This window comes from Bufo bufo, chromosome 10 (genome assembly GCF_905171765.1).
Source record: "Bufo bufo chromosome 10, aBufBuf1.1, whole genome shotgun sequence".
In the NCBI taxonomy this organism is placed as follows: domain Eukaryota; kingdom Metazoa; phylum Chordata; class Amphibia; order Anura; family Bufonidae; genus Bufo; species Bufo bufo.
In genome coordinates, this window is record NC_053398.1 from 22569527 (window position 1) to 22583437 (window position 13911).

Genomic DNA, 13911 nt, shown 5'->3' on the forward strand with positions numbered 1-13911 from the left:
TTTAAAGGGGTTCTGCAGTTCTTTTAAACTGATCTATCTAGCTTCTGGATAGATCAGCAGCATCTAATCGGCGGGGGTCCGACACCCGGGACCCCTGATGATCAGCTGTTTGAGAAGGCAACGGCGCTCTCTTGGTTTCCCTCAGGCCCAGTGACATCACGACTAGTATCAATGGCCTGGGCGTGGCTAAGGTCTGTTCACTTGAATGGAGCTTAGCCCCGCCCAGGCCAGTGATACTAGTCGTGACGTCACTGGGCCTGCGGTAAACAGCGAGAAGGCTGCGGCGCTACTGCCAGCGCCGCTGCCTACTTAAACAGCTGATCGGCGGGGGTCCCGGGTGTCGGACCCCAGCCAATCAGATGCTGATGATCTATCCAGAGGATAGGTCATCAGTGTAAAAGAACTGCAGAACCCCTTTAAAGATAATGCCCGTCGATATCAGAACCTACTGTATACGTCAGCCTCCCGTCCATGTGCCCTATAAAGCCTATAGATGTCCTACAGAAAGGGGAACAACTAGGAAAAGTGCCGCCCCCAGTTAGGTGATGTATATCATGGTCAACCTTTATTTTATTTTTCTACAAGAATCCTTAAAAGGAGTCGTGCATCCAGTACATATTGATTACCTACCCTCAGGATAGGTCATCAGTATCTGACTGGGGGAGGTCTGACTCTTGGCACCCCCGCCGATCAGCTGTTTGAAGAGAAGGTGGTGCTCGTGCAAGCGCTGCTTCCGCTTCAAGATCACACTGCGCCTCGTCTTGCTTGCCGTGGCAGCACAGTGCACTTACAAGTGCTCGTCCCATTCACGTGACGGGAGCAAGCACTTGTAATTACAATGCGATGCGGAGACGTCCGAGAATGCGTAATCTTAAAGACAAAGAAGTGCTCACACAAGCGCCGTCTCCTCTTCAAACAGCTGATCGGCAGGGGGTGGCAGGTGTCGGACCCCCACCGATCAGCTATTGATGACCTATCCTGAGGATAAGGGCTCATGCACACGGCCGTTGTTCGGTCATGCCTGTATTTCGGCCCGCAAACAGCGGGCACCGGCCGTGTGCGCTTGAATGGGTCCACCATCTGGAAGGTTGGTGCAGAACGGAGGTATGGAATCCCACGGAAGCACTACAGAGTTCTTCCGTGGGGTTTCTCTCCGTGTCACCGCACAAACAATAGAACATGTTCTATTTTTTGCAGTGCGGATGGATCATGGACCCAACCAAGTTTGAATGGGTGTGCGGAATCCGCAAGGATAGTGTGACTGAGCCCCAAGTCATCAACATGTACTGGTTGCAGAACCCCTTTAATTTTGGAATTTGGTTGTGGGAGTTCCTCAATGGCCCAAACCCTTAATGTTCCAATTATAAAAGTGTGTAAAATCCTGGTTGGTGAAGCGAGAAATAGAAGAATTTCACTCGAACTTGAGAACATAGAAAATATTTTATTTTATTTTACAAAAAAATACTGATTACAGATTTGAAATGAAAAAAAAAAAAAAAAAGAAAAAGAAAGAAAAACACAAAAGCTAGCTTCTTCGAAGGCCGAGTAGATGTGAGGTGGAGGATCCAAGTTGGTCAAAGTAGTCATTGAGTTTGTCTCGAAGCTTCTCCAGTAACTGTTGAGAAAAAGGGAAGTGTTTAAATGAGCAATGGAAAAATCCCGATCGGCTGGAAGAATTCGCTTTGCGGAATATTTCCCTTTCACGTTTTAAGTCATCCCTCTCACATCAGCCTACGTGGATCCAGGGTTATACACAGGCACAATGATCTGCTTTTGTGTGATGAATTGGATATCGGCACAGCCGGCAGTCACCATGGTCACGTGACATGAAATGCTTGTTAGTGCCAATTCCCTAATGAACGAGCAAAATGCTCGTTCATCTAGTAATGTGATCGTTTATGCCAGGGGTGCTCAACCTGTGGCCCTCCAGCTGTTGCAAAACTACAACTCCCAGCATGCCCTAGTAGTTGTAGTTTTGGAACAGCTGGAGGGCCGCAGGTTGAGCACCCCTGGCATAAACGATCACATTACTAGATGAACGAGCATTTTGCTCGTTCATTAGGGAATTGGCAGCACTAACAAGCGTTCGTACAAGCGCTCGTTAGTGGTTATCTGGCCAATCTTTGGCTAGTGTAAAGGGGCCTTAGTGTTACGTGAAGGATCTGCTCTCACGTGTACTGTACAAGATTTTAATCTATCATATGACAGATCCAAAACAGCACCAGACGGACACTATTCCTGCCATCAAATCTGATGAACTACTGCCAGCAGTGTCAACGGAACCCTATATTTTTTTTATTTTTTTTTAATGGGGGACAGGTTTATGGGATTTCCCATTGTCTGGCAAAAATGCTTGTCCTATAATCCCAAAAATATTGTAGGACCCCATAAATAATCTCTTTTACATCCTGATGTATGACACAGTGAAGACAGCTACTCACATCTCTGTTTAGCCGACTATTGTTATTTTCTTCCAATGCTTGCAGGAGATGATCGATGGAGGTATAGGGCAGCCAGACCAATGGAGACAATGCAGACAGAGGCAACTAGAGAGAACGCAAGTAATAAGTACAGAGAATTCAGTCACATGTAAATAGAACACCGATTATAGAGTTTACATGGTATAAAATACACCTTTCTGTAAATTGACATAAATATGATGTTCTGCAGCAGCTACAAGACAGTAACTAATCATTATATATGGTCTCACACACTTACCTCTATTCCAAAATCCTTGTGACCTTTCCCCAATATGGCATCTACGTATTCCAGCACAAGCTCAGCCGCCTCTTCCAGATTATCATACCTCAAATAAAGCCGAAGTAACTCTGCTGCATCCACTTCCTGATGAGGAAAGCAAGGATACAATTACGCAGAGTATTGGATAGTATTACGAGTCTTATACTGTGGCTGAATCTACAGAAACTAAGATTTGGCATAAGGACATTTTCACTGTTCTGTATGGATTATTCTAAAGCTACTTCTGGTGACTCAGACACATGCATCGCTGTACATGGCTGGTGACACCTCGGAGCTCCTCAAACCTTACTTACTGCCTGAAAAGAGCGCTCTACTAAGCGTCCTAATAAAAGCTTACACAGTACAAACCTTATAACTGATAGTTAACCAGCTGGGCAGGGGCGTCCCGTGAGACAGCAGCTTGTCAATAACGCAGCGATGGTATTGGCGGTTCTGGGAATGGTATTTCTCTAGATAGGAAATCAATAACCTCCATGCTTCATCTGTGGCACTAGAGATAAAAAAAAATTAAAAAATGTCAGAATTTTAGTAGACCTGAACTACATGCATCTGATTTACAGACTGCTACTAGAAGGCTCATGGCAGAACTCCACAGCTGACAGTCCGCTGTCTGTCACACATGTGAAGTTCGATGCACCATAGATCTGCATGAGGATTGGCAGCATTCAATGGGGGAATGGACGGAATCTGTGTGGTGTCTGCAAGAATAATTCGTTTTGTCCTTGTGTGGAATAAAATAGGCACAGAAAGTGCATGTGAATGGGGTTGCAGAAAACTATTTCACTTGCATTGGAGACAGATTTTAAGTGGATCAAGATCCGCATCATATTCAGATCAGTGAATGGGGCCAAAGACTTAAAATGGCACAAAGAGGTTTTTAGGCTTTTACTATTAATGACCTATCCTCAGGATTGGTCATAAATATCAGATTGGCGGGGGTCCGACACCCAGCAACCCCACTGATCAGCTGTATAAGGAGACAGCGCGTGCCATCTCCCTCATCTCTTCCTGTCCGTTGCATGATGTCTATGGTCTTTGCCATAGACAGGAAGAGAGAAAGCAGATGGCGTGTGCACGCCGATCTCATATTTATGACCTATCCTGACGCTAGGTCATCAATAGCCCGGAAAACCTCTTTAAAGGGGTTGTCCGGGCTACAGATACTAATGAACTATCCTCAGGTTAGACAATATAAGATCAGTTGGGGTATGCCACCCCCACCAATCAGCCGTTTCACAGTCGTGGCACCAGAATATACAGGGTAAGGAGTGGAAGCAGAGCACATAGATATAGGCTGCTGTTTAGTTATTTATCAGTCTGCAAAAAAAAAAAATTCCTAATAAATAATTACAATGGAATTTATTTTATCAAGGTTTCTTGTTAAAAACCCAGTCATAATGCAATAAGTCAAGAAGTCTAGATAACGCTACTTTCACACTAGCGTTCGGGTGTCCGCTCGTGCGCTCCGTTTGAAGGGGCTCACGAGCGGCCCCGAACGCATCCGTCTGGCCCTAATGCATTCTCAGTGGAGGCGGATCCACTGAGAATGCATCCGCTTGCAGCGTTCGGGTGTCCGCCTGGCCGTACAGAGGCGAGCGGATCCGTCCAGACTTATAATGGAAGTCAATGGGGACGGATCCGCTTGAAGATGACACAGTATGGCTCAATCTTCAAGCGGATCCGTCCCCCATTGACTTTCAATGTAAAGTCTGAACGGATCCGCTCAGGCTACTTTCAGACTTAGAAAATTTTCTAAGTTATAATGCAGACGGATCCGTTCTGAACGGATGCAAACGTCAGCATTATCGGAGCGGATCCGTCTGATGAAACATCAGACGGATCCGCTCCGAACGCTAGTGTGAAAGTAGCCTTAGATTGTTTAGTTTTTTTTGGGCCAGAAAAGGGAACAGTACCATACCTTGACTCTTTGGTAGTAACCACAGAAAGCAGCTGATTTTCTGCCAGCCATCGCCAAGCTTCCGCCTGAACAGCTTCTCCGCTGTTCTGCAACTTGATGCATCTGATAAAGGCAGAACAGAATTATTACTGTGTAACTCAATAGGCAGGAGCCAAACTTCACAAATAGCTGTACACGCACAACACACTGAAAAGCATCTCTGAAAACCAGTGAAAGTCTCCAAGTCACTTACTTGTACGTCAGGCTCTCAAACACTGGTATGAGGGAGAGTTTGAAGGTTTGGCAGAGTGATATCGCTGTATCAAACAAACCGACCTGCACCAAGAGAGACACCATTTCTTCAGCAGACGCGCTTCCTGCAAACGAGTGACAATTCAACGTTTTTAGCAAGGGCAAAAATATCAAAGTGTATAAATCAAAGTAAAACCAGGAACACTTAATACAGTCATTTGTATAATTTAAAGTTAACCTAGATTGAAGTGGTCTCACAAATGCAGCTTCTCCAACCATCAGCAACTGGTTCTTTTCTCTGGAGGAAACCACATCTTAAGAACCCTTTACAGACTATTGTTGGGAAGGAAGCGTTCCTTCCCCACAATCACCTGCACGTCAGTGAAGGAGACCGCTCCAGCGATCTCACCCACAGTATGGGACGGAGCAATCACTAATGCCATTGCCCGTCCCCATACAGAATCATTGTTTGCTGGCAGCAGAGCGCTGTTTACACTGCACAAGCTGCTGCCCGCAAAGCATGATTTAGGTGACCGCATTAAATATCCAATTACCTGATGAACAAGCGATGAATTGCCCTATGTTCAGTGTAAAGGGCCGATTACTGTACCTACAGTAAACATACTAACAGACAGCGGCCGCTACATGGGAAGCGAAATATTATATAAAAGCCTATCAAAAGAACAGCTGACCATGTAAGTCCATGGACGGACCAGATCCTTCGGAAGCGGGGCTGCCCTCAGTTCTAGCTCACAGTAAAGAGGTAAATCATTCTGTAACGCATAGCTGCATGGGTTATCTTTATTAGACAACAGCTTTAATAGGGAAAATTTTAAAAAATCTGGGATTCATGGCCCTAATGGGCTTAAAGACTAATCCCCAAAAGACTTGAGAAGAAAGATATCCAGCACCTCGATTTTCGTCCTTTGATATCTTTCTTTTCAAGTACATGTGTCTGGGTCTCTTCCCATCCGTGCACTCTCCAAATTGCTGATGCAGGGGAGCTGGACTTCTACTATTGCTAATCCCCAAAAGACTATGAACACTATGGTCCAGAAGCAAATTGTTTAGTGTCAATTCGACCTGCAATTTTAACTCCACATATAGTTGCATAAAGAACCAGATACGTCTCCAGGTCGCTAGATTTTAGCATTTTTATTTTACTGTGTGTCTGACATGTCCCAGCATCCACTGGATCCTTACCCGCTATTGCTGCTGCACTGTTATCATGCTGAGCCAAGGTCAACCGTGTCCGGGCCAGGATGTATTCCTTCTCTAAATCTCGGAGCTCCAAAATCTCAACTTGATTTCCACCTGTTAAAGGAATAACAGCTAAGATTCATACAAAATTAGGGCTCCTGCACACGAAAAAAAAAAAAAAATGTTCTCCATGTCCGTTCTGTTTCTTTTGCCGGATGCAGAACCATTTACTTCAATGGGGCCGCAGAAAAATCAAAAATGACTCCATGGGCATTCCATGTCCGTAAAAAAAATAGACCATGTCCTATTATTGTCCGCATTACAGACAAGGATAGGACTGTTCTATTAGATGCCGCCCCTCCGTTCTGCAAAATGCAGAATGCAAGCGGCGGGTATCTGTGTTTTGCAGATCAGAAAACACCCAACGGTTGTGTGCATGAGCCCCAAGAAAGGGAAAAGAGCTGGGAAATACACTTACTGGGCAGGGGCGCAGATTCCCCTTCGTGGTTACGTTTTGGAGAGGCTCCTGGACGCTCATACTTGAAATGAGAAAAATAAAATAAAAATGCATTAAAAAAAAGTAATTTGTGAGTTGGATGAAATCCATTTTTTATCATTTTTTTAGGGCATTTATTTTATGTTCTATAGGTCAGCCTCCATCCAAGCCTCCACTGTAAATGACTGGGCCTTGTTACCTTGTACACTAATACTCTACATTACCCTCTTTGAACGCACACCTAATATTATGCGGACATTAGGTGAATTACTCCACTGACTGCACAAGATGATCCAGACAGCAGGACTGACCTTACCCCAACCCAAGACACATTAGGTGGATGTTCAGAGAGGGCATGAATTCATATAACACAGTAGGGGGCGCCATAACAAGTATATAAAAGCAATATCCAGAGACTTATGGTTCGCTTGGAAACGCCCCTTTAAATATAAAAAAAAAAAAAATGCATTTCTTTACCACAGCTCCTGGTGCAGGTTGCACAATCCAGGCATATTCAGGGCGGATAATCCGCAGACAATTCAGACATGCTAGGTAAGCATTGACTTGCTTCTGAAGACCAATAAGGGTTCGGACTTCTCTGCCAAGACGCATCCCGTATTCAAACATCACTGTTCCAGCTGAGAAAGTGAAAAAAAGGGCAAATTTATTTTTGGTGTAAAATAGTATATTGGGCTGATGTCATAAAACCATATGCATTCAAGAGAATCTTTTAAATGGTAGATACATTTACGTCACTGCTTTATGTTTGATCATCCAGACAGAAGCAATAATTCCTGGTGTCTGGTGATCCCCTCACGCTTTTCCTAAATGCACCAGACTCTTGGGATCAGTGGAATTGACTCGGATACAAAATATGAAAAACAATAATAAAAACTTACGGCATAAGCTTCGGGTTAAAGGGGTTGTGCCAGACTGATCGGTGGGGGGTCCATTTTCTATGGAACCACCAGAGAGTACAGGTCTCTGCAATTTCTGGCGGTTCCATAGAGCATGAATGGAGCGGCAGGGCAGATGCTCAACCTGCCTCTCCAACAGATCCGGAGAACAGGACTCAAGATCGGTGGAGTCCTAGAATTCGGACCCCCACCAATCAGTTAGTTAACCCCTACCCTGTGAATAGGGGATAACTTGAAAACTTGATACAACCCTTTCAAAGAAGATTTGTGTGCTCTTCAGTATTAGAGAATACTTGTATTCCCCATGAAGTTAGATAGTGTTGAGCGAACTTGTGTTTTCAAGGTCGGCGTACAAGGTTCGCGTTTTCTTAGAATTCCTTTATGGATTCCGCTACCACTGACCATAAGTTTTGATCCATGGTAGAGGAATCCATAACGGAGTTGTTAGATAACCCGAACCTTGTACGCCGACCTTGAAAACACAAGTTCGCTCAACACTATGGCTGGAGCATCTTTTCGTAAGAAATTAGTGTTCCGTGTGCAGTTCCTCTGTTATTCCTCCTGAACCTTTATTAGGAAATAAATTGACAACTGGGTGTTATCATTCCCCTGTCAAAGAGGTGTCACTACATAGTCTGATAGTGTCAGCGCTGACTGCACAGTAACCAATCAGAATACGGACATTCCCGATTGACAAGGAGCGTAGAATGGTAATGCTCAATTGTCAATTTATACACACTTTTCTAGGAGAAATAACAGAGGAATGCCTATTCAACATGTGGAATGCAAACATTTCTTAAAATAAACACTTAAAGGGGTTGTCCAAGTTAGGTCATCAATATCAGATCGGCCGACACCCGCCGATCAGCTGTTTGAAGAGAAGCCGTGCCCTGTGCCAGCGCCGCCTCCTCTTCACTGTTTACCTTCTCGCCGTCGCCTATGAAGGAGTGAGCAGGAGTAATTACACCCAAGCCGTCCCATTCATTTTAATGGTACGGTTCGCTTCTATACAAGTGTATGGGAACGATCCGTCCCATTGAAATGAATGGGACGGTAATTACTCCTGCTCACTGCTGCAGAGGCGACGGCGAGAAGGTAAACAGTGAAGAGGAGACGGCGCGCGACTTCTATTCAAACAGCTGATTGGTGGGGGTGCCGGGTGTCGGACCCCAGCCGATCTGATATTGATGACCAATCTTGAGGATAGGTCATCAATAAATATAACTTGGACAACCCCTTTAAGAGTCCGCAGGGCCTCTAAGAAAAAAATGATTAAAAAAAATAAAAAATTACAGGCAATAGAGGACGATACCTTTCCGATAGTTGTGCCGATGAATATGGAAAGCATAAAGGAGCTCATAGTAATTATGGGTCATTAGATCAACAGCGCGAGCTCGAGCTTCAATGATATTAACAACCTGATATGATAAAGATAGAACAATTACATGCAAACCAATTCACCATAAAAGACATTGCTCCCAGCAGGTACAATACTTACCTCATTCTGTAGGTTCACATAAGGAAAATCTACAAGCTCTTGGAGCTGTGAACGTTCACACAGGACTATAACCAATTGCCGCAAGCAGTCCAGTTGCCTAACAAATAGGAGGCAAAGGGACGGAAAGAATAGAAACAAGTAAAGAAGAAATAAGTAAAATGGCGTATAGACAATTGTCAACTCAGGACAATCTGTTCTGAAAACGCATCTGCTGAGAAGGTCAATGCATTTAAACAAGTGGGAAACGATGGTATCCCAAACCAGCTTTTTAAAAAAAAATATTTTACAAAGTAGTCTATGGGAGACAGATGCCACTGGTACCATCCATTATTGCTGGAGGTCGGGAAATAACCCTGACCTATACGGCAAAGTGCAGTATCAAAGTAGCTTAAAGGATTAATACAGGATCCAACAAAAACAAGTTTGTTGTGTTATTTCTAATGGAAAATATTCAGGGGAAAAAAAAAGATCTTTAGATGCAAATGAAACATACAGCCGACATCGACTCTACCTGCTGTGATCAGGAATAAGTGTGAGCGCATCATAAGCTTGACTGTTGTGTCCCAAATCCAAGTGATACTTGAAGATACGTGTCCTCAAAGTTGCCTAAGAAAAAGTTTAAACGATCTCATCAGATGGAAGAAAGAAAAAAAAAAAAGAAAAATCATCAAGAAACTGCAATAAGAGATATAATCTTAGTACCTGACTTTTCAAGTCTTCAGCGGTCTCTGTAATAGCCAAGGTGGCTAATTGAATCACCAATTCTGGCAAACCCACACCTTCCAGAAGACGCAAAACCTAGAATTAAACGAAAGAATAATTTAATCGACACCTTCAGCAGAATCCAGGGGAGGGGTCGTCAACGCATCGATTTAGCAATTGCTCATCAAGCAAAACTATATCCTCAGGAAAGCCTATGTTTTCTGTGAGCTTGATGCTGGTGACCTATGATCAGGATAGGTCATCAATATCTGATCGGTGGGGGTCCAACACCCAGCACCCCCCTTTGAAGAGGTTGTGGCCTCTTCTTACACCAGTGATGTCACATTTATCTATTTCATCCAGTGATGGCTAAACTACGGCACTCCAGCTGTGGTGAAACTACAATTCCCAGCATGCTCCCTTCATTTCTATGGAGTTCTGAGAACAGCCAAGCAAGTGGGAGTTGTAGTTTTACCACAGCTGGAGTGCCAGAGGTTAGCCATCACAGCTAGGCACAGCTCAGTCCCATTCAAGTGAATGGATCTGAGTTACAATACCAAGCACAGCCACGATACAATGGACAGCGCTGTGCGAGGGCCACAGCTCCCTGGTGAGGCTGACTGGAGGGGATGCCCAGAGATGGACCCCCACCAATCTAATATTGATGACCTATCCTCAGGAACTCTCAGAAAACTACTTTATTGCAATGAGCATGCAACACTAGAGAAATGAAATAATACAATGGCTTAGTATTCCTATTGGGGCTGTAAGTCATGCTGAGACAGACCAAGGCCTTCAGGAACTCCTTATGATAAAGCCATAAATGTGTCATCAGTGAATGTCTGAACAAATGTGCCCCCTGTAAAGCCGGCCACACAGATTCAATAGCTGCCGGTAGAACAGTCGGTCAGCCGACAGCTATTGAATCTGTATGGCCGGCTTTACAACTATCTCTCCTGACTCCCCCATACACATCAGGTCCGGCCCAACCTGTGTGTTTTCAATCGGGAAAGGGGAGAAAGCCGCTGCCAGATGCTTGTGATCAATAATATGTATTCTACCTTATACTTGGCACAAATAATCTTACTCTGTTATAATACTGAAGACGGGCAGAAGAAGGAGAATCCTCTTCCTCCACGTGAATCAATTTCTCCAGAAAATCCTCCCGCTCCACTTCAGAAGCAGCTTTGGAAAAGCATTCGAGAGCCTGGAAGAATTGCAATGTAACAAGAAATCAATGCTGTGCAAGGCTAATGAGCCAAGCAATGTGGTCCCTCTATGGTACATGCTCATCTAGGACTTGCCCAATAAAAGAGCATGTACAGGAGGTATGAGGACAATTAACCAGCACCATGCCAGCATTGTAGTCAAATTATGTCCTTACCTTGTGACCTTCACCAGTGACCAGATAACACTGCCCCATCATAAACAGACAAGAGCCAGCATTGACTTGACACCATGGCTGCAGAAGACGCACATACTCCTATGGATATAATAAATAAAAATAAATGCATTATACAATGTGCACTTACATTCTGCACAACACTGACAAGCTTCAGTTTAAAAATGGCAAAAATTATCTTCTATAACCGTTTATAGTGGGAACTATAAATCACCCACCACAGAAAATACATGGCCCCTGTTCCCGCTGTAATGACGGATCACCAGTCATTTACAGGCACACATACGGGTTAGGGGATCAGCATCCGATAACGGGGAACCTACCTGCAGTTGGGTATACTGACAGCTTCTCATCAAGCACTCTGGAAAAAGGAAGCCAGGGTTACCGGCCCAACTAGTAGTTTAATATCGTTAAGGAGGAGTAGAAATATTTCATAATCGTGAACACATTAAAATAATGAATTCAGCATTAAAATAATGAATTCCCGCGAGTGTAAAATGACATTTGGTCACATAGCAAAAGTGATGGCAGAACTGAAGAGTCGCCAATTGTGTCCACCCACAACACTGTCAAGTGAGGGGATATAGCCAGCATTTGATACTGGCTGATAACGAAGCCAATACATGATCACTAAAACCTCTGGGACCCTCAGTCTTTCACGGCGTTTTCTCTGCATAGCAGCACCCGGGCAGTCACCGTGGAGAAAACTGCAGCTGGTCCAATGCACGTTAGGTGCGGTTTTAGAAAGAAATCGGCCATATTTTTAAAATTCTAGACAAATCTTTAAGCTGGCCTGATATATTCGATATCCTGACAGTTACACCCATAACAATATGTATGGAGATTACATGGCCGTTACAACAAGGGTTAAACAGGTTAGATATTAACCAATCCACTCCCTCCCCCTACTGAAATAACCAAGCATGGATGTTTCTGGGAGATGGCCAAAGGAACCCCGTCAACTGATATTATATGTGGAGAGCTAGCTTTACTCTTTAGTGACCTCTTAGCAATTACCTGTCTGACAATGCAGTGAAGAGGAGTTTGAGATGTACGTCAGCCGAGCATGGCCCTGCTGCTCCATTCTGCGTCTATGGGGCTGGCGCAAACCAAGTACAAAACATGAATGCTTCCGCTGGCTCAACAGAAATTGAATGGAGCGGCAGAGCGGATGTGTGGCCGCCCCCTCCATTCAAATACCTACTAAATGCATTAGTGCAGTGAGGAGAAACAGCAGGGCCCCAAGCAAACATTTACCTACTATTGTGTGAATAGGTCAAAGATGACCTTTGTGGGACCTTTAAAAGGCATCTGTCAGCAGATTTGTACCTATGACACTGGCTGACCTGTTATATGTGCGCTTGGCAGCTGAAGGCATCTGTGTTGATCCCGTGTTCATATGTGCCCGCATGGCTGGAGAAAAAAATGAAGTGTTAATATATGCAAATGAGCCTCTAGGAGCAACGGGGGCGTTGCCATTACACCTAGTGGCTCTGCTCTCTGCAACTGTAGCAGTCTCTGCACTTTGACTGGGCCAGGTGTGATGACGTTTACCTTGCCTGGCCCTGTCAAAGTGCAGAGGGCGCAGCACTTGCAGAGAGAGCAGAGCCTCTAGGTGTAACTGCAACGCCCCCATTGCTCCTAGAGGCTCATTTGCACATATATATATATATATATATATATATATAAAAAAAAATCTCACATATGGGCATGGGACAAACACAGACGCCTTCAGTGGCCAATCGCGCTTGCAACAGGTCAGTGTCATAGGTATAAATCTGCTGACAGATGGACTTGAAGTAATAAGGAGTCCAAAAATCAAACTTCAAATATGCAGAAACCTTAATATTGAAACCACTGAATGACATCTTTTAGCTGCAGGGGGAGCGCCAGCTGCAGAGAATTTCAATTTGTACATACCTGTCAATCCTTGCACAGGGGGTCAAGCAATGGACGCTGAGCGACTCAAACAACCTGCCTACAGGGAAATCTAAAAGAACATGACTCTCCCTTCAGCCCAACATTTGGTCTCTACATTACAATAATCATAAAGGCAAACTATAGGGACGACAGCCGAGTATTGGTCAGTCAGCGGAATCGGTAAGGATACAGATGCTGGAGAAGGTAAGTGGTGATGTCTGTTATCAGCTGGGCCCAGCTCAGAGGACTTTGTGTTTGGGCAGCTCCATAGCGAGCAAAGATTTGGGACAGGCGCTTTCTTGCCACATCCTGGAAGAATAGCTCCACTATGGTCTGAGGCCCCGATGCTGCAGAAAGGGAAGACAAGGCACAAAAAAAAATAATAATAACAATGGTCGATAATACAAGTGTGTTTAGAAGGCCTGCGGTCATGTATAGCCGGGCTGACAAGGAACCCTTACAGTATTTATTGACTGGTGCGTAGGTCTTCGAATCGGACAGCTCAAGGACTGACAGATGCTGCAGATTGGAATCCCTGAAGAAGAAAAAATAATAAAATTACTGAATAAAATGCATTACCCTGTATATTCTCGTCTCATTCTTATAAGCGTACGATCATGAAGAGTTAGTCGAATAGACAAATCGTGCCTGCTGACCCCAAATGTAAGTGAGGTATAGTAGTGCTTGCTAGCCCACCCCTTCACGTTACAAAAGTTAATGTCTAACAACAAGTGCACTAGCTTTCCTTTTATTGCACCTGCATCCAGTGATCGTGGAAAACAGGACATGTGGCTAAAGAGGAAGAGAAGGAAATGCAGCATGAAGAAGTTGCAGGATACAGAGCAGGGCTCTATTCATATCTGCACT

At 44.3% G+C, this 13911-nt stretch overlaps 1 protein-coding gene across 1 annotated transcript in view; it reads right to left on the reverse strand.

Annotated features, from left to right (window-relative positions):
• Nucleotides 1–1421: 1421 nt before the first annotated feature.
• NUP160 (nucleoporin 160) overlaps nt 1422–13911 on the reverse strand; it is a 40117-nt gene continuing 27627 nt past the window's right edge. Inside the window, exons 19-36 of the mRNA XM_040409240.1 lie at nt 13506–13579; nt 13235–13391; nt 11448–11517; nt 11107–11205; nt 10810–10929; nt 9723–9818; nt 9532–9626; nt 9021–9117; nt 8835–8940; nt 7083–7243; nt 6588–6648; nt 6113–6223; nt 4911–5034; nt 4679–4780; nt 3109–3250; nt 2719–2844; nt 2442–2546; nt 1422–1615 (exon numbers count right to left, since the gene is read on the reverse strand). Coding sequence (XP_040265174.1) covers nt 1526–1615; nt 2442–2546; nt 2719–2844; nt 3109–3250; nt 4679–4780; nt 4911–5034; nt 6113–6223; nt 6588–6648; nt 7083–7243; nt 8835–8940; nt 9021–9117; nt 9532–9626; nt 9723–9818; nt 10810–10929; nt 11107–11205; nt 11448–11517; nt 13235–13391; nt 13506–13579 — 1936 coding nt within the window. The 3' untranslated portion in view covers nt 1422–1525. The remainder of the gene's footprint in view (nt 1616–2441; nt 2547–2718; nt 2845–3108; nt 3251–4678; nt 4781–4910; nt 5035–6112; nt 6224–6587; nt 6649–7082; nt 7244–8834; nt 8941–9020; nt 9118–9531; nt 9627–9722; nt 9819–10809; nt 10930–11106; nt 11206–11447; nt 11518–13234; nt 13392–13505; nt 13580–13911) is intronic.